This window comes from Gambusia affinis, linkage group LG01, assembly GCF_019740435.1.
Source record: "Gambusia affinis linkage group LG01, SWU_Gaff_1.0, whole genome shotgun sequence".
In the NCBI taxonomy this organism is placed as follows: domain Eukaryota; kingdom Metazoa; phylum Chordata; class Actinopteri; order Cyprinodontiformes; family Poeciliidae; genus Gambusia; species Gambusia affinis.
The window spans coordinates 15,562,075-15,587,570 of NC_057868.1; the positions used below are offsets into that span (position 1 = coordinate 15,562,075).

Below are 25,496 nucleotides of genomic sequence, written 5' to 3' on the forward strand. Positions count from 1 at the left end.
TGGAGTTCTGTGACAAAAATGGTGGTAGGCCAAAGTAAAGCACAGCAGCTGCAGAAAACAATTTATAACACTGGACAACAACCCGAAAACCTTTGTCAGGACAACAAACTCAAGCACCAGAAGCCACAGCAGCAGATGGAGGAACGATCATCCACTGACATCACATGGAGAACAAAAGCAGGCAGATGGGTCACCGGATGACACGCTAGAAATCATCAGACTATTCTAAAACCTCAAGTTACTCTTAAAGGATTTAAGTGTTTTAAAAGTAATTAGAAATTACTTAAAATTTTAAAATTGCTCCCAGTTTTTAGTAAATATTTCATTTAAATATATCCTCCTGAGACCCGGCCCATTCATTTGTGTCCTTTATAGTGGACATTTTGTTCACCTGTATTTTCTTTTACTATTTTGAGTTACCCTATCAAGCCCTGCATTACTCTTTAGAGGACATCCTGGGCTTTCCAGTGATGTGTCATGTGATAGGTTTGCATGCTGGGAACTCACTTTTTCTTTTCAATCAAAATGGCTGGCATACCAACAACCACATTTTATGGAAAGAGGAAAGGTAAGCAAATTATTCTTTATCTATTGCTATTTTTACCATGATAATTATATATAGTCTTGTTTATTAACATGTCAATGATAATATTTTTATCTCAGAAAACAGTTTAATAATTTCTGTTTTGAAATAACAGTCCTTTTATGAATGTCAATTGTAGTGGACACCAGGACCATTTTAATGTATTTAATGAGTCAACATTCTTGTAGGAGAAAGAAGTGAAGCAGAGAGGATTTTATACCGAATAGTAGAGGGAGATTCAGATTTGGGGCTGTCAGATGAGGATGAGGATGAGTATCAGCCTGGGACAGGAGAAGATGGTGAAGAAGAAGTAGGTGAAGAAGGAGAGGAAGAAGATGCAGGAGTATCTGATGAGGAGACAGACTCAGAACCAGAAAGGGAGCAGGAAAGTCGTCGTGCTTTGTGGGCCAGGACTACCTTGTATGTTTTATTTAGTTCTAGGCTAATGTATCCAATTCTATTATCATATTAGATTATTGCTGTATTAGTATTTAAGTACTTATTTGTGTTTTTTTTCCATCCATCATAATAGATTCACACCTGTGCTACCTGGGCTTCCTGTCTGTCAAGATGACCCTAAAATCCGAGAACACTGGAGTCCAATCCAATACTTTTCGCAGTACATCGACGACAAAATCTTTGAAGATTTGGCAGCTTTTACAAATCAAAGACAGCTGCAAACGACAGGAGTGTCACTAAATACTACTGCTCAAGAAATCAAGATTTTCTTTGGCATATCAGTACACATGGCCTGCCTTGGCTATCCCAGAGTTAAAATGTTTTGGGCTAAAAAAACTAAAGTGCCAGTTATTAGCAGGAAAATGACAAGGGATAGATTCTACAAGCTGAGAAGCTCACTCAAGATTGTTGATGATCTGGATGTAACAGAAGAGACAAAGGAGTCAGACATTCTTTGGAGAGTCAGACCATTGCTTGACCGTGTGAGGCAAGGTTGTCTCAGACTTCCAAGGTATAATAAGGTCTGCATTGATGAGCAAATCGTCCCTTTCACAGGCCGCTGTCCAGTCAGGCAATATGTCCCAGGCAAGCCAAACCCTACTGGCCTAAAAGTCTTTGTCCTTGCCTCTCCAAATGGTCTAGTACTGGATTTTGAGGTGTATCAAGGGAAGAATACGTTCAGGGGCCAAAGGTTGGGAGTTGGAGCTGCAGCAGTCTTGCGATTGGTTGAATCTCTTCCCACAGGAACCTGTGTATACTTTGATCGATACTTCACAACAATCGATCTCATGGATGCTTTGCTTGCAAAGGGTCTTCCAGCAACTGGAACAATAATGAGGAACCGAGTACCAAAGCCATGCCAGCTACCAGGAGATAAGCAGTTGCGAAAAGAAGGAGAGGAGCATCAGTGACGATGGTCCGGAGGAGGCCTGAGCTGGCAATCACTAAATGGTTTGACAATAAACCAGTGTTGATGGCTTCCACTGTGTATGGGAAAGATCCAGAAGATATCTGTAGCAGATGGTCCAACAAAGAAAAGGCTCATGTCCAGGTGCGACGACCAGCAGTGATCAGAGAATACAATGACAACATGGGTGGCGTAGACTTGTGTGACCGAATGCTGAGCTTTTATCGCATGTCAACCAGGACCAAGAAATGGACATCACGTGTGATCGCTCATTTCTTTGATGTTGCCATTACAAACGCTTGGATCCAATACAAGTCTGACAGTAAAGCGATTAATCGATCATCTAAGAACACCCAACAGTATCTGGACTTCAAATTGCACCTGGCTGAAGAGCTGTTGGATAGTCCTTCATTTGATGACAGCAGTGAAGACAGTGAAGAAGAGTATCAGCCACCAACCAAAACAAGGATCCCTCAACCAGAGCCCTCTGTACGCAGACTAGGGGCCAGGCACATGCCAGAGATGGTGGATATCAAGCATGCAGAAAGATGCAGGAATAAGGGCTGCAATGGCAAGACATACATGAGGTGTACCAAATGCAAGATGTTTCTCTGCATCACCAAAAGGAAAACGTGCTTCCAGGATTATCACCGCTAAAATATCCAAAAGAAGAACTGTAGAACTGCTTATGTTCAATGTTCAACTAAATACACAGGCAACTATTGTCCTTGCAAGCAATAAGCAACAGAAAACAACGAAGAGTGATAAAGAATTTAGTTTTTGATCAAATTAAATTTATTCTTTTGTTAATATTACTCTAAAGCGATAATCTGCTCATTTTCTAAATTCAGTTGTATTTTTACACAAAAATCATCCTGTTGTCCACTACAGTGGACATGCTGTGAAATTAAAAATAAAAATATTTTTAAAAAAATTTTAATTGTAAGGTGTTTTTTTAGACCCAAATAGATAGGAAATCACACAAAAAAAGAAATTGGAACACACTTTTTTTCTTCGGTTCCCAGGAGGATATGTCTTTAGATATTTAAGTCAGATATTTAAGACATATTTCACTTAATCCTTCAAGTTTAAAAAGGGGGAAAAATTAAACTGAGAAAAAACATTAAAGACTTTTATTCATTTGTAATTAAAAAAAGCTGAAAAAGGTCTCATATGGTCACATTGTTAATGACTGCTATTTAGTTTTCTAAACACAGCTGAGAAAATAAGTTCAATTAATGCTTATCTGACCGAGTCAGATTAAAATGACAGTGATTTCAGTCCTGGTTTACATTACAACTGGTTGCAGTAACTTCTATCTTCAACAACATGTCAGTTTTACTTTGTGGAAGTTTTCCTTGAAAATATCCAATTGAAAAGAGAGTCTGTGTATGAACTAAACCTCACTTAACAGTAAAGTCACTTTGAATCAGGGAGCATCATTAAAATGTGCTGCCTCACCTGTTAACGCATGAATGTTGTCACGTCTTGGATGTGAACGCAGCAATGCTCTCACTAACTAGCGTACTTTCTCAGTTGCCCACTGTTCTCTTCGTTTTCGACATTGTCTAAGAGTTTTAACTTTTAAAGTCAAGCAGTGAGGTTTGCTCTTACCGTGCGCAGAATCTCCCGCCTGCCACTGCCTTCGTTTTCTGCCCTGACAGAAAGCAGATTGAAGACGTATTCCACAGGAAATCTATTTTTACCTGAAGAAGAATCCACAATGTGTGTGTTAAGAAGACGACCAGAAGGCTTGTCTAAATAAAACAACCCTAGTCAGAGTTTAAGTTGTGTAATATAGTTTTCTATCTACATTTATTAGACAATGAAACCTTCAGACGTGGATAGGTTACATTTTACTGACATCACAATAAAACGAGAAAAGAATACACAAAAGAAACAAACCTCACTGCAGTCTGAAGAGGAAAAGGCAGCTTTGACATCTACCCTCTGTATTTATGCAAATGGCCGATTGTCAAAGGTGTTGGTCTCATCCGCGCACAGACTTAACAAACCATACAATACTCATTTATTCTTGTTTTGTTGCTGGCATTTTGGGTTCACATTCTGAACAGTTTATTTACATCTGTTATGTTTTATGTTTTTCATTTGTTGTAAATTGGCGGTCCTGTTTTTTTTACACCTTTAGATCACGAGATGAAAAGAGCATTATAAATGAAATGCATTGTAAGTAAAATTTTGTTGCTGGGGCTCTCAGGCTTTAGGCGTGTTATTTGTACATGTATATTAATACAATTGATGTATTTGTGTCAGCATTGTTGTGATGAATGAAATTATATTTTGACTTTGTGGCTTAAAAGACCAGGAAACTCACAGAATCACAGGGACTGGAGGGTATTGAGGATGTAAAATTCAGAAACACTCGATTCAGTCAGTCTGATTAAAGAATACTTTATTACTCCCAAAGGAAAATGAAAGATGTCAGAAAGTCATTGTGACTTTTTCCGCCTTGACGGGACCATCATTATGTGGTCCTTGAGGTCTTTAGTAAGACATTAAGATACCAGTGGAAAAACAAAACATGAAACAGCTAAAGACTTACTAAATATGTTACTTTTAAGATGCATATGTGTAAATAGCCAAAGCATTAAGTTGGATGATGAAAACTATCTAATTTCTAAGTTAGATATTATTTTATTTTACAGTATTTTGCGGTGCTGCTCTGATAAGATAATGAATATTGTTAAATCAAAAACTCACAGTAAGTGTGTAATGACTTTTCTTCATGTGTGACAGTTGCATATAAAACGTCTTAAACGTTCGGTGTAAGAATATAAAGAACATGCAGTAAATTAGCTGATAAGTTGCTCCATTATTACAAAGATCACGAATAAGTAAGACTGTGTGAACTCTTTGTGAAAACTAATCAGTCAGCTGTTTTTAATACAAGATCCACATGGGACCAATTGAAGTCTACGTGTCTGAATCTCTGCCTTGATGTCTTGTTTCTGTTGCATTTTGCCATCTCATGTTGATTTGGGTGAGGAACGGAGGCAGCTGCCTCAAAACTGTTTCTCTTTAAAACATGCCTGCAAAATCAGGTGAGAACAATGTTTTGAAACTTGCTGACAAGGTTGCTGAGGAGCTGGAAAGATGCGTTGTCCTTTCAGTGTGTGAATCACAAAACACTGAAAAGGCACAGTTTGTGTTCTGGTTCAGACAATGATTCATCTTTTCCGTCTCAGAGATGCTGGATGTCAAATCTTACTCAGCTAATTCAGTCCAGATTAGAGACGTTGCATTTGTTTCGTGTTCAGTGTGAAGGTTATGAATTATCAAATGATGTTGTCTTTATTACCAGCTTTATTTAAAGGTACAAAGAGTCATTTAGATGGAGCGCAGTCATTCCACTTCTGTCCTAATGAAGCTTCCAGGAACTTCTTTTGCGTTCGAGGTGCTCAGAGGCGACGTTATTGTGTAAACACCGATGGGTCACATGTTGGACTTTCTCCCTGTACAGGATTTCGTCATCATCATCATCATTTTTGTAAATCCTTACCTTTTGGTCAGCAGATCTTGTACGGCGATTGTGTTGTGGATGAACACGTTGTTCAGGGTGTGTTGGGTAAACAGGGTTGGGCTGAGCACGAAACTCAGCAGTTGTTATTATGCAGAACTTTTTCAGAGATGTAAGGTCTCCTTGGAAGAAAGATGGTTGGTCTGAGAGTGATAGTGTGGTAGTTTAATGAGACGTTTTGGGGGTTCTAACCTAGAAAAGAGTGTTAATGTTTGTATTTGGTGGTTCTAGTTGAGCCACGGCCACTTGAATTCTTGTGCAGATGGATCCTTATGTAGACCTTCCTCAATAAGCAGTCTGGCGGCAGCTCAGACTGTGCTACATAATCCTCTCCAAACACACTAATCACAGGGATAAGAACAGCTAGATGACAGCAGTTATTTAGGCAAGTGATGTTTTAGAAACATTGTCGCTTACAGTCGTGGTTGCTGCTTTGGTGATGTTGACTGCCGTCAAGATTTACCTCATTGGAGAATAAAGTTGTTCAAAACCTAAAGAGGAGTCCCTTTGGCTTACAATCATCCCAACCCACTCTCACTCCCAACTCGTCATATATTGACGCATGGGACTTCCGTCATCGTCACATATTGACGCGAGGGGTACCCCTTTCGCGTCAATATGTGACGCGAAGGGTTTTACCTGATACCTTACCGTAATTTTTGCCCTAAACCTAACCAATTTTTGGGTTTTGAAGTCTCGGCAGTGTTTGCGAGGACCATTCGCGTAAATAATCCATGTAAAACATGCGACCTTCCAAAATCGTCAAAATCGTCAAAATTTTACGGTGAAGGAACCTGCCCAAGTCGTCACATATTGACGCGAAGGGTATACCCTTCGCGTCAATATGTGACGCATGGTCAGACGGCGTCCCAACTCGTCAATATATGACGAGTCGGGTGTGAGAATGTGTTGATCATCCTCATGAACTGTCAAGGTTTAGCAAAGGATGTGCCAAGCTACTCTCATGATTTAGTTTTCATTACTTTTCACGTGCTTTACTATCAGTGAGGGTTGCATGAATGATCCTTTTGTCAAGCCTCTCTTTCTGCAAAATAACTCACTGTCGATATAGGGTCTAAAAATACTTTCTATAGTTGGAAATTAAGATACAAGTAAAAAAAAAAAGTCTCACTTTGTAATACAGCTGGCAGTAATGTGTTTCCATAAATATAAGACACGTTTGGTAAAAAAAAACAAAAATACAAAATTCTTCTACATGTAAAAATCTTTAAAGTACCTGTTAACACGTACTAATATTAAAATATACATTTAAGACCAAAGTTATTCACAACCCCTAGCAGGTAATGTCATCTTTAAGCTCACCAACAGGTAAAATTCTGTTGAGGAAGCAAAATGGCTAGGGGTGGAAAATACTGCCAAAAATAAATCACCAAATACCAGAGGAAATGAGCAAAACGCTGCTCAGCAATTATCAAAAGAGTTTGATTGTTGCGATGTTAAAGAGGGCACTTCCACTGGTTGTGTATCATTTTTAACATGTCATTTGATATTAAAATATAAATACAAACATCTACTTTTGTTTTCACAATGAATACTTCACTGTCATTGTTTTCCTGCCTTTTTAGAGATGTCTCATTACATGTTTCAAATCTTATCATGGACAAATGTTGTGGGATGAAGATCATTTTAAATCCAGACATGCCCTAGGTATAAATATTTTCAGTCTCGTCTCTAAATCAGTATCTTTTGTCTTTGTCAGACAACCGTGTTATAAACAGAAGCACACAATTAGATGCAAACGTGCTAATACATTTGATATTTAACAAGCATAAAAGTGCTAAACGTTCAAATTAAAAACCAAGCTTTTAGCAACTGAACTACCTAAATATTTCACTGCAACATTATCAACCTATTACAATTACTTTTTATGATGTGTTACTGCAGAGAGATACAAGGCACTCTGTCAGCAATTAGCTAAACAGTTTAGATCAATTAGCACACTGCAATATAAAACTAATGTTTTTACAAGATTTTGAACATTGCTATATTTTAAGGGGGTAATACATTCATGTCAAGAACACCTTTGTTTGGTTATTGTTCATACTTGTTCACCTAAAACCTCCTACAAATCCTGCAGTGATGATGAATTTTCACCTAAAGCTGTGCTAAGCTAACAGTTCACACTGATTAGCAACAGGCCTGTTCCTTCCCTTTAGGAAATATCTTAGAAATGAATAGAAACATCAAATGGATGGCTCTAGCTTTAAAGCTAGAGCCATCCATTGATTTGAAAGAAAAAAATTTAACTATATCTGATATCTCCAATTATCAAAATCATAATTACTCGAGGAATCTGCCTTTCCTACTGAACTAAAATCTGCCATTGTGACCCCATTTTACAAATTAGGAGATAAACATTAGTTGTTTAGAATAACTACATTTGTCTGTAGCTTTTCAAAGAAAAATGGTTGCTAAACAGCATATCCTGAAAACGAGGCTTGTTACAACCCAGGCAATTTGACTTCTGAACTAATTTTACTGGAACTGCACGTTGTTATTTTATGTAGTCAGTAAAAATGAATGTTGATACAGAAAAGAAGATGTTTTCAGACATTTTACAGTTAAACTTTGGGCTTTTGACATGTTTTATCACGTGGTGCCGTTGTCTAAATTAAAACAATAGGGTACAACTTACCAATTAATGAGATTCATCTAACTGGACGCTTCCGGTGTGCGTGAGTAAATGGTGTAAAACCATGGAGAACCCCAGAGATTGGTCCTGGGGCCACTGTTGTCCAGGTTACATGCCAACGACCTCACCTTCACGTAGACTACAATGTACTGGCGACCTGTCCAGGGTGACCCCACCTCTCACCCGTTGCCCACTGGAGATAGTAACCAGGAGCCCCACGAGGGATAAGAGTGTAAGATGATGGATGGATGGAGTAAGTTATAAGAAAAATTTTAAACTAAGTATGAAACATATCTAAAAAAAATACAATGCCACACATAGAAAATGTCATAATTAGTTATATAAAAAAAGAGGAAAGATTTATCTATTTTTCCTCTTCTTGTTATTTTCCTGACATTAAAAAGCTAAACGAAGCACATCTTTTGCATTTTCTGTAACAAATCTACGTTTTTTACACCATGTCTATGTTGGAAACTGCATTTCTTCAGCCAAAGCAGTTTTTTTTTGTAAGCTCAGTTATCAGTGTAAAATGTCACACCGCTTTTTTTGAAGAGGAAACATTAACAGCAGTAAGCGCTGGGGAAGCCCATTTACATACTTTGACATTCTAACAGGTGTCAGCAGCAATTTCTGAGGTTATTTTTTCTGTAGGCAAAGGTCATCTCACCTAAGAATGCCACTGAGACAAAACTGAAGCACAACTTATTTCAAAGCTTGGGGTTTTTTTTAAAGAAAAAAAAAAAAGTTTCCTAATAAATAGGTTTAAGAACTTTAGCAGTTGTCTCAACTTCTTGTCTTCTGTAGAAAACCTAAAAACGGGACTTTGTTGAAAATGTTTAAGTGAATAACTTTTGCCAGAGAGCAGCAGGAAGAACAAACCATTTATTTATCAACAATGCAACAGTGCAGAGCAATTTATAAGCTTCATGTTACAACTGCATGGAGGTTCTGTGTATCACAACTTAATTTAGTTTTCTACATAAACTTAGTCTGGCTGTAATTAAGCTCAGAATGCCAAAGAGACTTTGATATTGTGAGGCTGTTCTTATAACTCGTTCATCAGTGTTTTTATCTTCTACATATTTTTGCAGTCTAAGCAAATGAAGATGAAAGAGGAAGCCAGGGATCAGGAATTAGAAAACCTAAAGACTGTCCTGTCTCAGAAGAGGCTCTGGTTCCACCAGATCACCAACCAGTTCTGAGGATGAAGCTCCACATCGTCTCCATGGTGGAAAGCTTGTTGTTTTCCCCTTAAACTGAACAGCTGGCCACATTTTTAACAGCAAAAACTGGTGTGTTACCAACGCCACTAAGTACTTAATAAACATGACTTGATTAAAAAAATTACTGGACAGTATTTATTTCCCTTGTTAATCTATCATTTCTCTTTCATACATTCCATTCATTGCTAGCTTTTACCCTGCAATGGACTGGTGACCTGTTCAGGGTGAACCCGCCTCTCACCAGTTGACTGCTGGAGATGGACACCTATATTGCTGACTGTTTTTCTACTTCTCCCATATACACATGCAGACAAAGGAGACAATCTGAAATGATTTTTTTTAACCCCAGGTTAAAAAAATCCCAATCATCATCACACTAGTTCTGTGTGTCAACCCCAGAAAGTCAGCAGGACCTGACAGTGTTCCTGTGTGCTGAGCAGCTGGCCGGGGTCTTTCTGTTTCCAGTCAAAGGCTGAAATCCGGCCTGAAATCCTCCATCGTTCCAGTTTATAAAAAAAATTTTTTTAAATCCATCACCTGCCTGAAGGACTACCAACCAGTGGCTCTCACCCCATTGGTAATGAAATGTTTTGAGAGGCTGGTTCAGAGTCCTGTCTTGGTGTACAATCATCTTTGATACACTGGTTTGCTTATAGAGCTGTTGCCACGGTCCTGCATGCTGTCTTGTCTCACCTTGAGCAAAGAGAGAGCTACCCACACACCCTCTTCATTGATTTCAGTTCTGCATTAAATACCACCCTCCTGACAAACTGCTATGCAAACTGTCAGATCAGAGGATCCCCTCTTCCACCTATTGCTGGATTAAGGACTTTCTGACGGATCACAGACGGTCATTATGGGTCCCCATAGCTCCTCAACTATCAGTATCAGTACTGGCTCTCCTCTGGGCTGCATGCTGAGCCCTCTGCTCTTCACTCTGTACACACGATTGTGTTTCAGTCCGTTAATGAAATGTTGCTAAATTTGCAGACAGCACAACTGTAGTGGGTCTCACCTCAGGGGGAATGAGTCTGTCTACAGGAATGAGGTGGAGCGACTGACAGCGTGGTGCACAGACAACAACCTGATCCTAAACAGTCAAGACCAAGGAGCTCATGGTGGAGGTCAGGTGGAGAGGATGTCAAACTTCAGTTTCCTGGGAGTTCATAACCTGATCTGCGACGTAAACACAGCAGAACTGGCAAAGGAAACCCAACAGAGACTCTTATTTCCTGAGAGTCCTCAGGAGAAACAATCTTTCTGAAAAACTGCTGGAGTCCTTCTCTCGATGCTCTATTGAAATCATCGTCTGCTATCGTCTCTGTGGTTCTCCGGCTGCACAGCAGCACAGAGGAAGACTCTCCAGAGAATCAGACAATCTGCCCAGAGGACCATCAGCTGCTCTCTGCTTTCTCTTGAAGATATGCACAGATCCCACTGCCTCAGGAAACCAGGAAGGTTTTAAAAGACTCCTCACACCCTGATCACGATTTGTTCCAACTGCTGCCATCTGGCTGCAGAAACAGGAGCATAAAAGCAACGACAAACAGACTGAAGAACCGTTTATACCTGGTAGCCATGAGGGCATTAAATGCCACCTAGTATTATTTATCAACCAATTTCATTATTGTTTATGCTATACTACGATAAAGATTTTGTCATTATTGAATATTGATTCTGATTCCACATACAAGTACTTTCTCTGTTTAACTGCTCTATTGTTCTTTTCTGTAGGTTTTTGCAAACTGCAGTAAATGGGAGTTTTCCTTCATTGTTCCTCATTGCTCTTAGAAAGGAGAAATGTCAATTAGTCTAAAGTAATACCGTGACACTGGATTAAAACAATATTCCATCCTTGGTGAAATATTTGTCATATTTCCTCTAAAGTGTACCTATTTTTATAAAAATGTTGCTAATTTTTGTTAACATATTGTCTGTAAACTTTCGACATATGCACAGTTTGCACACTTCTGTATTGGCAATGCAATCTTAAAATGTGAATATATTAAATACACTTTATTATTTTTCACGTGGAAGGTGTGTTGAAGAGGCCCTTATGCAATTCAATATTAGTAGCACAATATTTTTCCAGCATTGTAGTGAAGTATATAATGTAAAGAGTAATAAAGTACCAGAAGTGAACTTCATTGGCAATAATAAACCAAAAGTATAATGGAGCATGTTGTCGTCACAATACTAGGATTTCAAAAGTATGTTTACGAATTTCTAATCTATTCAAAATACAACTTAAGTTTAATTATTTCACAATTAAACCCATTAATTGTTTCAGCCCTAATGAATATAATCCAACATGAAAAAATCAATTTTAGACAAATTTGATACGGAAACAGTCTTTCTTAAATATGCTCTTTTTTTTTTTCTTACATCCAAGCACACAGTCTCATCTTTACTACAAATATGTACAAAAGATACAAAAATATTGGATTTTCCACATCATTCTGCAAGCCAGTGTGTCTTTGACAGACATCACTGTACTTGCAACACAGCACTGGCAACATGGGCACCAACATAATAAAAATATACAATATGCATGACACGGTAAAGTTAAGGGATCCGACAACTCATTAAAAATAAACAACACACGGGTCATGAACTGAAGTTCAAACATTCATAGACTCGAGTTGTAGAAGACTATAACAACAGAACATAATGCAGCTGACAAAATAGATGAATAGTTTTTCATCATTAGTCTAGAAAAAGATACTGTCCAAAGTCAGAGCTCACAGGACCATCAAACCTGTGAGAGCACTATAAAAATCAAAACCCTTTCATTTATGCCTCAGATTTACCTCAATCTAAAGTCCAAGCACAAATATAAGAGCTCGTGAATTTGCACTTGAGCAAATCTGTTGACAAATGCCAAAATCAAAAACAGCTACAGCTGTTTGTCGCTGCTCTCAGAAGAACATTTATAAATGCTGCTCAGACCGACAGTCTGTAAAACTGCATTTTAATGTCGGGTTAAAGACACTCGGGTGTAATGGCAGACTAAAGTAGAAGCAAACATTTAACAGCAGAAGCTGCAGTTCATGGTAGAAAACAACAACACCGTATGTATTAAAACATTGCCATGGGAAAATATAAGAAGTTTTTTTAAAAACTTATATTTAAAAAAGAAAAAAAGAAAAAAAAAAAAAAAAACTTCAACTCCAGCTGTCATTTCTTTTTTTTTTTAGGGCAACATTCTTTGCAGACCTCTGTCAAAACAGGTACTTTCGACAGGATTCTGATCCACAGCGACACTCCACTCGAATCCTTTTCTTTGGTGAGGTAGGGAGTCCTGCTAGACTGAAACTGGAGTCCATTTTGGTACTTTCTGTGTCCACTGGATCAACTAGAAACAAAGAAAGCAAGTCGGAGGGTTTGGTTTTTGTGTTTTTTTTTCCCAAAAGCAGACTTCAATAATCTATAATAGAACATACAAAAGTGGGTAATAATTACTTTGCATCTTGTAGTCGAATGTCAGCTCTTCTCCAGCACGAATCGCCCGTGTTGAAAATAAAGCAATTCTGGGAAGCCTCTCGTCAATGTTATCAATGAACACATTGAAGACCTGCAGGTTTGGGTTACACTACAAAAAAGAAAAGATTTTCAGGGTCAGATATAACAAGAATAAAAAGAAATGCTTTTACGTATTTTAAGAAAACCGCACTGCAGCACCTTTTTTATATATATATTTTAAAAAATAGCATATTTTTATGTAAATGGCTATTAAAATTGAACTGCAAGTTGCCCTTCACATTGAGCAGCAAAAACTATAAAATAACCACTAAAAGGGTTTAAGACTAATGAAAATGAAAATCTCAAAGCAGCCATGAACAGGCAAGCAATAATAAGTGTGATTTATTGAGCATCGCTCCAGATTTAATGAGTTGATTTGTCATTAAATCTGCTACGTATAATCCTTACAAGCACAAAGAGTACATGTGGAGCAACACAGATGCTTACAATGAGGAGAGAAAATCACTTTGTCCACTTTTATATAAATTAGGGTTGGTTTTTTTTATTGGTCGTACTATTTATTTTTATTTTTTTTATGAAAATTGCTGAATTTACGCATTGCCTAAAGAAGACTGGGTTGAGGCAGTGCTGTGACAGTACTCACACAGCAGGGTTACCCCAGTGTATTACAGGCCTGGCAGCCACCATGCTTCACTAGCCCCACCGCCAGGCTGAGCCGTTCTTGTTTATGTTTTTATGAAAAAAATAAAAACATTGCTTCTTTTTTTTTTTTTAGGCCAGATTGCAAGAGTTTCTGTTGCCCTGAGCGTTTCACTGGCAGAGCAGATTTATTCCTAAAAGATGTTTACAGAACAACATCTTAAGAACCCAGACAGAGCCGAGCCCAGATTTAAATGTTAAACAATTTAAATCTTTTAATTTATTTATGGTGAAACTATTAAATCAAATTCAGCAGCATTGATGATCTGAATAAACAAATGACACATTTATGTATCTGTGTTCTGTGTTAAGATTTTAGCATTTATGGGCCCCTGAAGCCCTGGGGGGCCGTATGGAGATGCTGACTGAATTTGGATTAAACAGAAGTGCAAACAATTGACATTCATTTTAATCGTCTTTTTTGATTTGATTTTTAAAACTAGTTGTAGGTTTAAATATCGTTTCACTGGCGATGTGGCGATCTCTGGAGAAGCATCACCAGAGATCCCTCACCCCCCGACCACCACCTCTTCTTACCCCCCAACCACCATTTCAGGGCAATAAAGACAAGAACAAACAGACTAAATAACTGTCTCTACCCGAGAGCTGTTGCTGCCCTGAGCACCACAAATTCATCCAAACCCTGAGCAATCATAATTTTCCAGCTCACAAACATCCCGAGTGTTTCTACTGCAGTTTTATATTATATTGTCAATATACTTATATGTTCTTTGCTGCACTGCCTTCAGGAGTTGACATTTTTAAGCTTTGTTCTTCTTTCTTGTACAATGACAGGAGGAATTCTAATTCAAATCAGGTAATGTCCCGACGTAGTAATTTTGATCTCATTTACTAATTTTGTTAATTATGCCCTTTGCTCTCACTTATAGTTATTCATTTGGCAGACAGAAGTACTAAAAGATGTTTGGACTCTGCGGACACTTACGCTGTGATTGACGAAGTGGGAAATGTTTCCTAAGTGAGCTGCATCCACAGTGTAAACATCTTCCACATAGTCCAGGTCAAACAGGTACGTAGAGCCCTGGCAGTCATAGAAATGGCCCCTCTTCTCTGCTTCATCTGTTGTAATGATCTGAGGAAACGATGGAACATGTAACACAACGCATAAATGCATGCCTCAACATTCACATACGTGTAAACAAGTTTCTGAAATTTACACGTTCCAAAGTGCACAAGAATAATACAGTGGGCCAGTCCCCAAAATGTGCGTGCCCGAATCACCAGCTGCAGATGCATCGCTCAACATGAGCTCATGGGTCAGCTGGCCTGCGCGTTCGACGTGCGGGATTCGCAACTGAGACGATGCGTTCAAGCCTGGTGAAAAGGTCAGATATCAGAGTATTTCCAGGTCCAGTAGCACAAAACCACTATATTAAAGACATGCACTCATATTAAAGTTAGTGGATTCTACAACTATTAGCTTTGTAGGCTGCACTGCTGAAATATACCAATTTAAATGGGAAGGTTGTTTTTTTTTATAACATTTTGTGAACAAAGAATTATGTTTAGCAGTTGCTTGGTTCTGTGTCTGCGCTGCAGCTTGATAAAGTTTGTTTGTCTTCCCTGATTGGTTGGAGCGTTAGTACGCAAACGAGCACTAAAGGGCCAGACAGCTGACAACAGCAGAGATCTGGAAAAACTTGTCATAATCAGCCTACAAATCAAATAGCCTCAACAGTCAGGAAAATGGAAGAGCTTGGTCCCTACCATCTCTCTACGGTGCTGGTCCCTAGTGCCACATAAATTAAATCTCCCCATTTGTCGCTCCAAGCTCAGTGTCGCCTCAACCCTGCACGACTCTTGCGTGTCATACAGGGCTGGTCCAAGGTTGAATGGGGTCTTGAGCAGAATTTGAATAATGGGCCCCTCTTCCTGCTAAGAATATCAACATCACTAACAGTAGTATAGATTTAGTGGAATCTAGGAGAGAGGATCTAATTTAATTGACTAAGCTTAAAAGCAGTAGGTTGTAATTGTAATTTGCTGAACCAACTGAGTTCAAACACAAAGATTAAACTCATAGACTCAAATTGTAGCTATGGTAACCAAGGTTTCCCCCAGAAAACCTGCTAAGCCTGTTGGTTGGGTGGTAGGGCAGCTCACCATGTTTTTGAGTTAAAAATTATTTAAAGTTCAGAGAAGATTTTAAAATATCACTTGATAATTATGTTTTTTACAGGAAGATTAGTTGGTGTTTATAGTTGAACACCAACTGTAAAATCTTACACAATGCAAAAAAAAACAACAAAAAACTCTAAGCCTGGTGGGGGCACAAGTGAAGCCTGGTGGCCCGCCAGGCTGATAATACACTGGGGAAAACCCTGGTAACAAAAGACTAACTATAGAGACTGTTCTTTGCACTTTTACAAGTTAAACTTGCCAGCTCTTTCAAATCTTAAATTCCAAAGCTAAATAATTTTAAATCTTAATTTATATTTGCTGAAACAACAAGATCAAATTTAACAGAATTGTCATTCTCAATAAACAAATGTTAACATTCTAGACCAATGGTCTGTGTTCAAATGTTAGCATTCATGTGGGCCCCTGAAAATCCGGGGGGCCTTCAGTGGCTGCTTAGTTCATTTATGGTTTGGGTCAGCTCAGAATGTGACCCGCATGTTTTAAGACCCACTGGCTGGTTACTTCATTGGGACTTAACAGAAGTGCAAAAAAGGTATTTATTATTTTAACTGTATTTTTTGTTTGTGTTATTGGGGCCTGCCCATAGCAATGCATAAGGAGAGCAGTGACTGACTTGCGAAGCAAGTCAGTCACTGCTCTCCTTATGCATTGCATGGCAGGCACCTATTGTTCTACACCCAATAGAACGTTTCTTTATTTCTTTATTGGGGCCTGCCCATAGCAATGCATAAGGAGAGCAGTGACTGACTTGCGAAGCAAGTCAGTCACTGCCTCCATGCATTGCATGGCAGGCACCTATTGTTCTACACCCAATAGAATGTCTCTTTAATTATTGGGGTTGCCCATAGCAATGCATAAGGAGAGCAGTGACTGACTTGCGGCAAGTCAGTCACTGCCTCCATGCATTGCATGGCAGGCACCTATTGTTCTACACCCAATAGAATGTGTCTTTATTTATTGGGGTGCCCATAGCAATGCATAAGGAGAGCAGTGGCTGACTTGGCAAGTCAGTCACTGCCTCCATGCATTGCATGGCAGGCACCTATTGTTCTACACCCAATAGAATGTCTCTTTATTATTATTGGGGTTTGCCCATGCAATGCATAAGGAGAGCAGTGACTGACTTGAAGCAAGTCAGTCACTGCCTCCATTGCATGGCAGGCACCTATTGTTCTACACCCAATAGAATGTCTCTTTAAGTATTATTGGGGTTTGCCCATAGCAATCCATAAGGAGAGCTGTGACTGTCTTGCCAAGCAAGTCAGACACTGCCGCCATGCACTGCATGGCATGCACCTAGTGGTCGACACCCAATAGAAGGTTTCTTTAATACGTATTATTGGGGCCTGCCCATAGCAATGCATAAGGAGAGCAGTGGCTGACTTGCGAAGCAAGTCAGTCACTGCCTCCATGCATTGCATGGCAGGCACCTATTGTTCTACACCCAATAGAATGCCTCTTTATTATTTATTTTTCTTCCGTCTCCGTTAATGCGGCTCGCATCCATGCCCACCCACAAAAGTGGTATCAAACGCGTGCGGCTCGAACCCGGCATTGGAGCTATTACTTTTGGTGGGATTTGGAGTTACCATGGCGCGTAAAAGCAAAAAACGACCCCAAAATCACTAACGAGCTCACCAGGTGCAACTCTCGTCGTCAAGGGGACGAGGCAACCAGTAAATCCTGAAAATACCCTATTTTTGAGGATTTTCTGTGTCGTCATAACTTTATGTAGAAACGCCATTCAAACTTCATTTTGTAGATACGTCCGTGATCTCTTAAAGTGAAGACAGCACGTCAATATGTATTATGGTTTGTCCACAACTTCTTTCTAAGCGACCCAAAGTTTTTCATTTTTGGAAAAATCAGAGTGTGAAGGCCGCTCCGCTAGAGTGAGAGTCAGAGCGACATTTTGACCCCAAATCATTTTTTAACTCGCCCTCACGCTCACAAATATTGCATGATTGGTATCAAACTTGGTCATGACATTGATACGCGTGCCTGCTCCGGTCAAATGTTTTCAAAAATTATCTAGCGCTTACAGTTTTCTCTCCAGGTGCTTCAGAGCAAAGTCATGCGCCAGGGTAGCAGACAGATCTCACTGATTCACTTCCATGTATTTCTGAAAAATTTCAGACCTTGGCACACACTTTTTTTATCTCATCGCTGTTAATACTGTGAGTGAGGTAGAGATATGAATGGCGGGACTATGTGAGACGACAAATAGCCGTCTCATATGCTTCAAACGGTTTTCGAATATGTATTACGGTTCCCGAACGGGAAACAGTTGTTTGCAATGCTTTTTTTAGTCAAACTGGCTGGCTCAAACAGAGAATTGTCTCCCCCTGGATGTCTCACTCACAGCTGGCAGAGAGGATTATTTACCATGGCAACGGAACCCAGAGCAGGGAGAGCTGCTTAGGACTACAAATACGCATCACTGTAGTTCGAAATAGTAGTTCAGTTAAAACAGAGGACTGAGCTGGCCTTTAGAACAACTTGCTGCTATGGGCTGTATATAACTCATTTAACCCTGTCACTGTTACACATGGGATGAGTCTAGCCCTTCAAAATGAAGCTTACTGAAAATTTCAAAATAAAAGCCCTTGAACATTTTTACATCAGGTCATTGCTTTTTTGAGCGTTATATGACTGATTTAATCCAATGACTGTTACACATGGGATGACTTTGACCCTTTCAAATGAAGCTTAACAAAAATTTCAAAATAAAAGCTTTGGCAATTTTTACATCATATATTTGCTCATATTTGCTTGACGTGACTGGTTTATCCAAAGCACTCTTAGACACTGGATTAGTGTGGGCATTTAATATGAAGCTTACTGCAAATTTCAAAATAAAAGCCTCAATATGCCCCTCTGGACAGTGCACCGCCGGAGGCGGTGCAGTGATATCATTCCGCATTATCTGTTTATCCGAGGTTAGGGAACTGCCTTGCACAGCAAGGCAGTTCATTAGCATAACCTTTAGCTTAAATAAGCTATTTTCTATTTTTCAGACTTATTAGCCATGTTTAGTATACTTAATGGAGTAAGTAAATGACAGTAAACATTCTAATGATACCCCACATGCTACTGACAGTATTTATGCTTATATTAGCATATTTGCTCATTTTAGCTAATACACTTACTTTATCATACTGAATGTTGCATGTCCAGCTTACTTAACATTCTTGTGATTCTCCACATGCTATTGATTACATTGCAGCTTTCTTTAGCATTGATGCTAATTCTTAGCATCAGAACGCTGGGTCCAAACGGGCACACTTTGGCAGGCCCCAGTTAAATTTCTTCAGGAATTTTCTAGTTGGGGCCTGCCCATAGCATGCACATAAGGAGAGCAGTGACTGACTTGAAGCAAGTCAGTCACTACTCCATACATGCAGGCACCTATTGTTCTACACCCAATAGAATGTCTCTTTATTTATTGGGGCCTGCCCATAGCAATGCATAAGGAGTGCAGTGACTGACTTGCGAAGCAAGTCAGTCACTACCTCCATACATTGCATGAAACACCTATTGTTCTACACCCAATAGAATGTCTCTTTATTTATTGGGGCCTGCCCATAGCAATGCATAAGGAGAGCAGTGGCTGACTTGCGAAGCAAGTCAGTCACTGCCTCATCCATGCATACATGAGCACCTATTGTTCTACACCCAATAGAATGTCTCTTTATTATTCTTAACTTATTCTTCCGTCACCGTGAATGCGGCTCGTACCGCTGCGAGCCCACCCACAAAAGTGGTATCAAAACGTGCGGCTCGATCCCGTGAGGTGTGCTATTACTTTTGGTGGGATTTGGAGTTACCATGGCGACGTAAAAAGCAAAAAACGACCCCAAAATCACTAACGAGCTCACCAGGTGCATCTCTCGTCGTCAAGGGGATGAGGCAACCAGTAAATCCTGAAAATACCCTATTTTTGAGGATTTTCTGTGTAAATCATAACTTTATGTAGAAGCGCCATTCAAACTTCATTTTGTAGATCGTCCGTGATCTCTTTTAAAGTGAAGACAGCACGTCAATAAGTATTCTGGTTTGTCCACAACTTCTTTCTAAGCGACCCAAAGTTTTTGAATTTTGGAAAAATCAGAGTGTGAAGGCCGCTCCGCTAGAGTGAGAGTCAGAGCGACATTTTGACCCCAAATCATTTTTAACTTCGCCCTCACGCTCACAAATATTGCATGATTGGTATCAAACTTGGTCATGACATTGATACTGGCGTGCCTGCTCCGGTCAAATGTTTTCAAAAATTATCTAAGCGCTTACAGTTTTCTCTCCAGGTGCTTCAGAGCAAAGTCATGCGCCAGGGTAGCAGACAGATCTCACTGATTCACTTCCATGTATTTCTGAAAAATTTCAGACCTTGGCACACACTTTTTATCTCATCGCTGTTAATACTGTGAGTGAGGTAGAGATATGAATGGCGGGACTATGTGAGGCGACAAATAGCCCTCTCATATGCTTCAAGCGGTTTTCGAATATGTATTACGGTTCCCGAGCGGAAACAGTTTTTGCAATGCTTTTTTAGTCAAACTGGCTGGCTCAAACAGAGAATTGTCTCCCCTGGATGTCTCACTCACAGCTGGCAGAGGATTATTTACCATGGCAGCGGAACCCAGAGCAGGGAGAGCTGCTAAGGACTACAAATCGCATCACTGTAGTTCTAACTAGTAGTTCAGTTAAAACAGAGGAGGACTGAGCTGGCCTTTAGAACAACTTGCTGCTATGGGCTGTATATAACTAATTTAACCCTGTCACTGTTACACATGGGATGAGTTTGGCCCTTTGAAATGAAGCTTACTGAAAATTTCAAAATAAAAGCCCTTGAAAATTTTTACATCATGTAATTGCTTTTATGAGCGTTATATTACTGATTTAATCCAATGACTGTTACACATGGGATGACTTTGACCCTTTCAAATGAAGCTTAAAAATTTCAAAATAAAAGCCTTGGGAATTTTTACATCATGTAATTGCTCTTTTTGGCTTTATGTGATTGGTTTATCCAAAGCACTCTTACACATTGGATTAGTGTGGGCATTTAATATGAAGCTTACTGAAAATTTCAAAATAAAAGCCCTTGAAAATTTTTACATCAGGTCATTGCTATTTTGAGCGTTATATGACTGATTTAATCCAATGACTGTTACACATGGGATGACTTTGACCCTTTCAAATGAAGCTAAATAAAATTTCAAAATAAAAGCTTTGGCAATTTTTACATCATGTAATTGCTCTTTATGGCTTTATGTGACTGGTTTATCCAAAGCACTCTTACACATTGGATTAGTGTGGGCATTTAATATGAAGCTTACTGCAAATTTCAAAATAAAAGCCTCAAAATGCCCCTCTGGACAGTGCACCGCCAGAGGCGGTGCAGTGATATCATTCTGCATTATCTGTTTATCCGAGGTTAGGGAACTGCCTTGCGCAGCAAGGCAGTTCATTAACGATAACCTTTTAGCTTAAATAAGCTATTTTCTATTTTTCAGACTTATTAGCCATGTTTAGTATACTTAATGGAGTAAGTAAATGACAGTAAACATTCTAATGATACCCCACATGCTACTGAAAGTATTTATGCTTACATTAGCATATTTGCTCATTTTAGCTAATACACTTGCTTTATCATACTGAATGTTGCATGTCCAGCTTACTTAACATTCTTGTGATTCTCCACATGCTATTGATTACATTGCAGCTTTCTTTAGCATCGATGCTAATTCTTAGCATCAGAACGCTGGGTCCAAACCGACGGGCACACTTTGGCAGGCCCCAGTTAAATTTCTTCAGGAATTTTCTAGTATATTATATTTTATTCTTCCGTTACCGTTAATGCGGCTCGTAGCTCTTGAGCCCACCCATAAAAGTGGTATCAAAACGCGGCTCGAACCCGGCATTGGAGCTATTACTTTTGGTGGGATTTGGAGTTACCCTGGCGCCGTAAAAAGCAAAAAACGACCCCAAAATCACTAACGAGCTCACCAGGTGCAAGTCTCGTCGTCAAGGGGACGAGGCAACCAGTAAATCCTGAAAATACCCTATTTTTGAGGATTTTCTGTGTCGTCATAACCTTATGTAGAAACGCCATTCAAACTTCATTTTGTAGATACGTCCGTGATCTCTTTTAAAGTGAAGACAGCACGTCAATATGTATTATGGTTTGTCCACAACTTCTTTCTGTTTACCCAAAGTTTTTGATTTTTGGAAAATCAGAGTGTGAAGGTCTCCGCTAGAGTGAGAGTCAGAGCGACATTTTGACCCCAAATCATTTTTTAACTCGCCTCACGCCACAAATATTGCATGATTGGTATCAAACTTGGTCATGACATTGATACGCTGTGCCTGCTCCGGTCAAATGTTTTCAAAAATTATCTAGCGCTTACAGTTTTCTCTCCAGGTGCTTCAGAGCAAAGTCATGCGCCAGGGTAGCAGACAGATCTCACTGATTCACTTCCATGTATTTCTGAAAATTACAGACCTTGGCACACACTTTTTTTATCTCATCGCTGTTAATACTGTGAGTGAGGTAGAGATATGAATGGCAGGACTATGTGAGACGACAAATAGCCCTCTCATATGCTTCAAACGGTTTTCGAATATGTATTACGGTTCCCGAACGGGAAACAGTTTTTGCAATGCTTTTTTAGTCAAACTGGCTGGCTCAAACAGAGAATTGTCTCCCTGGATGTCTCACTCACAGCTGGCAGAGAGGATTATTTACCATGGCAACGGAACCCAGAGCAGGGAGAGCTGCTGAGGACTACAAATACGCATCACTGTAGTTCGAACTACTAGTTCAGTTAAAACAGAGGAGGACTGAGCTGGCCTTTAGAACAACTTGCTGCTATGGGCTGTATATAACTAATTTAACCCTGTCACTGTTACACATGGGATGAGTCTAGCCCTATGAAATGAAGCTTACTGAAAATTTCAAAATAAAAGCCCTTGAAAATTTTTACATCAGGTCATTGCTTTTTTGAGCGTTATATGACTGATTTAATCCAATGACTGTTACACATGGGATGACTTTGACCCTTTCAAATGAAGCTTAACAAAATTTCAAAATAAAAGCCTTGGGAATTTTTACATCATGTAATTGCTCTTTTTGGCTTTATGTGACTGGTTTATCCAAAGCACTCTTACACATTGGATTAGTGTGGGCATTTAATATGAAGCTTACTGCAAATTTCAAAATAAAAGCCTCAAAATGCCCCTCTGGACAGTGCACCGCCAGAGGCGGTGCAGTGATATCATTCTGCATTATCTGTTTATCCGAGGTTAGGGAACTGCCTTGCGCAGCAAGGCAGTTCATTAGCATTAGCCTTTTAGCTTAAATAAGCTATTTTCTATTTTTCAGACTTATTAGCCATGTTTAGTATACTTAATGGAGTAAGTAAATGACAGTAAACATTCTAATGATACCCCACATGCTACTGAAAGTATTTATGCTTACATTAGCATATTTGCTCATTTTAGCTAATGCACTTGCTTTATCATACTGAATGTTGCATGTCCAGCTTACTTAACATTCTTGTGATTCTCCACATGCTATTGATTACATTGCAGCTTTCTTTAGCATTGATGCAAATTCTTAGCATCAGAACGCTGGGTCCAAACCGACGGGCACACTTTGGCAGGCCCCAGTTAAATTTCTTCAGGAATTTTCTAGTTATTTATTATTCTTCCGTTACCGTTAATGCGGTTTCGTACGCTATTGAGCCCACCCACAAAAGTGGTATCAAAACGTGCGGCTCGTTCCCGGGAGGGGAGCTATTATTTTTGGTGGGATTTGGAGTTACCATGGCGACGTAAAAAGCAAAAAACGACCCCAAAATCACTAACGAGCTCACCAGGTGCATCTCTCGTCGTCAAGGGGATGAGGCAACCAGTAAATCCTGAAAATACCCTATTTTTGAGGATTTTCTGTGTCGTCATAACTTTATGTAGAAACGCCATTCAAACTTCATTTTGTAGATACGTCCGTGATCTCTTTTAAAGTGAAGACAGCACGTCAATATGTATTACGCTTTGTCCACAACTTCTTTCTAAGCGACCCAAAGTTTTTGATTTTTGGAAAAATCAGAGTGTGAAGGCCGCTCCGCTAGAGTGAGAGTCAGAGCGACATTTTGACCCCAAATCATTTTTTAACTCGCCCTCACGCTCACAAATATTGCATGATTGGTATCAAACTTGGTCATGACATTGATACGCGTGCCTGCTCGGTCAAATGTTTTCAAAATTATCTAGCGCTTACAGTTTTCTCTCCAGGTGCTTCAGAGCAAAGTCATGCGCCAGGGTAGCAGACAGATCTCACTGATTCACTTCCATGTATTTCTGAAAAATTACAGACCTTGGCACACACTTTTTTTATCTCATCGCTGTTAATACTGTGAGTGAGGTAGAGATATGAATGGCGGGACTATGTGAGACGACAAATAGCCCTCTCATATGCTTCAAACGGTTTTCGAATATGTATTACGGTTCCCGAATGGGAAACAGTTTTTTGCAATGCTTTTTTTAGTCAAACTGGCTGGCTCAAACAGAGAATTGTCTCCCCCTGGATGTCTCACTCACAGCTGGCAGAGAGGATTATTTACCATGGCAACGGAACCCAGAGCAGGGAGAGCTGCTGAGGACTACAACATCGCATCACTGTAGTTCGAACTACTAGTTCAGTTAAAACAGAGGAGGACTGAGCTGGCCTTTAGAAAAACTTGCTGCTATGGGCTGTATATAACTAATTTAACCCTGTCACTGTTACACATGGGATGAGTCTAGCCCTTTGAAATGAAGCTTACTGAAAATTTCAAAATAAAAGCCCTTGAAAATTTTTACATCAGGTCATTGCTTTTTTGAGCGTTATATGACTGATTTAATCCAATGACTGTTACACATGGGATGACTTTGACCCTTTCAAATGAAGCTTAACAAAAATTTCAAAATAAAAGCCTTGGCAATTTTTACATCATGTAATTGCTCTTTTTGGCTTTATGTGACTGGTTTATCCAAAGCACTCTTACACATTGGATTAGTGTGGGCATTTAATATGAAGCTTACTGCAAATTTCAAAATAAAAGCCTCAAAATGCCCCTCTGACAGTGCATCACGCCGAGTGCAGTGATATCATTCTGCATTATCTGTTTATCCCAGGTTAGGGAACTGCCTTGCGCAGCAAGGCAGTTCATTAGCATTAGCCTTTTAGCTTAAATAAGCTATTTTCTATTTTTCAGACTTATTAGCCATGTTTAGTATACTTAATGGAGTAAGTAAATGACAGTAAACATTCTAATGATACCCCACATGCTACTGAAAGTATTTATGCTTATATTAGCATATTTGCTCATTTTAGCTAATACACTTACTTTATCATACTGAATGTTGCATGTCCAGCTTACTTAACATTCTTGTGATTCTCCACATGCTATTGATTACATTGCAGCTTTCTTTAGCATTGATGCTAATTCTTAGCATCACAACGCTGGGTCCAAACCGACGGGCACACTTTGGCAGGCCCCAGTTAAATTTCTTCAGGAATTTTCTAGTTGGGGCCTGCCCCATAGCAATGCATAAGGAGAGCAGTGACTGACTTGGCAAGTCAGTCACTGCCTCCATGCATTGCATGGCAGGCACCTATTGTTCTACACCCAATAGAGCGCCTCTTTATTACGATTATTTATTATTCTTCCGTCACCCGAATGCGGCTCAGATCGCTGTAGCCCACCCCCAAATGGGGTATCAAACCGTGCGGCTCGATCCCGGGAGGT

The 25,496-nt window shown here is 39.5% G+C and overlaps 2 protein-coding genes across 5 annotated transcripts in view; one reads left to right on the top strand and one right to left on the bottom strand.

Moving 5' to 3' along the window:
• Positions 1 to 342: 342 nt before the first annotated feature.
• On the top strand, positions 343 to 2,954 carry LOC122820824 (piggyBac transposable element-derived protein 3-like). Of its 3 annotated transcripts, XM_044098493.1 has the most exons (3): positions 343 to 568; positions 772 to 1,003; positions 1,116 to 2,954. In XM_044098493.1, the coding sequence occupies exons 1-3, from the start codon at positions 493 to 495 to the stop codon at positions 1,951 to 1,953; spliced, it is 1,146 nt and encodes a 381-aa protein (XP_043954428.1). In that variant the 5' UTR covers positions 343 to 492; the 3' UTR covers positions 1,954 to 2,954. The 3 variants fall into 2 exon arrangements, with proteins under 3 accessions (XP_043954428.1, XP_043954494.1, XP_043954583.1); XM_044098559.1 differs by lacking the exon at positions 772 to 1,003.
• An 8,762-nt stretch (positions 2,955 to 11,716) lies between these two features.
• Positions 11,717 to 25,496, bottom strand: part of LOC122820970 (histone-lysine N-methyltransferase SUV39H1-like) — a 29,869-nt gene continuing 16,089 nt past the window's right edge. For both annotated transcript variants that reach the window (XM_044098870.1, XM_044098779.1), the window contains exons 4-6: positions 14,492 to 14,638; positions 12,826 to 12,955; positions 11,717 to 12,718 (exon numbers count right to left, since the gene is read on the bottom strand). In XM_044098870.1, coding sequence (XP_043954805.1) covers positions 12,585 to 12,718; positions 12,826 to 12,955; positions 14,492 to 14,638 — 411 coding nt within the window. In that variant the 3' untranslated portion in view covers positions 11,717 to 12,584. The remainder of the gene's footprint in view (positions 12,719 to 12,825; positions 12,956 to 14,491; positions 14,639 to 25,496) is intronic.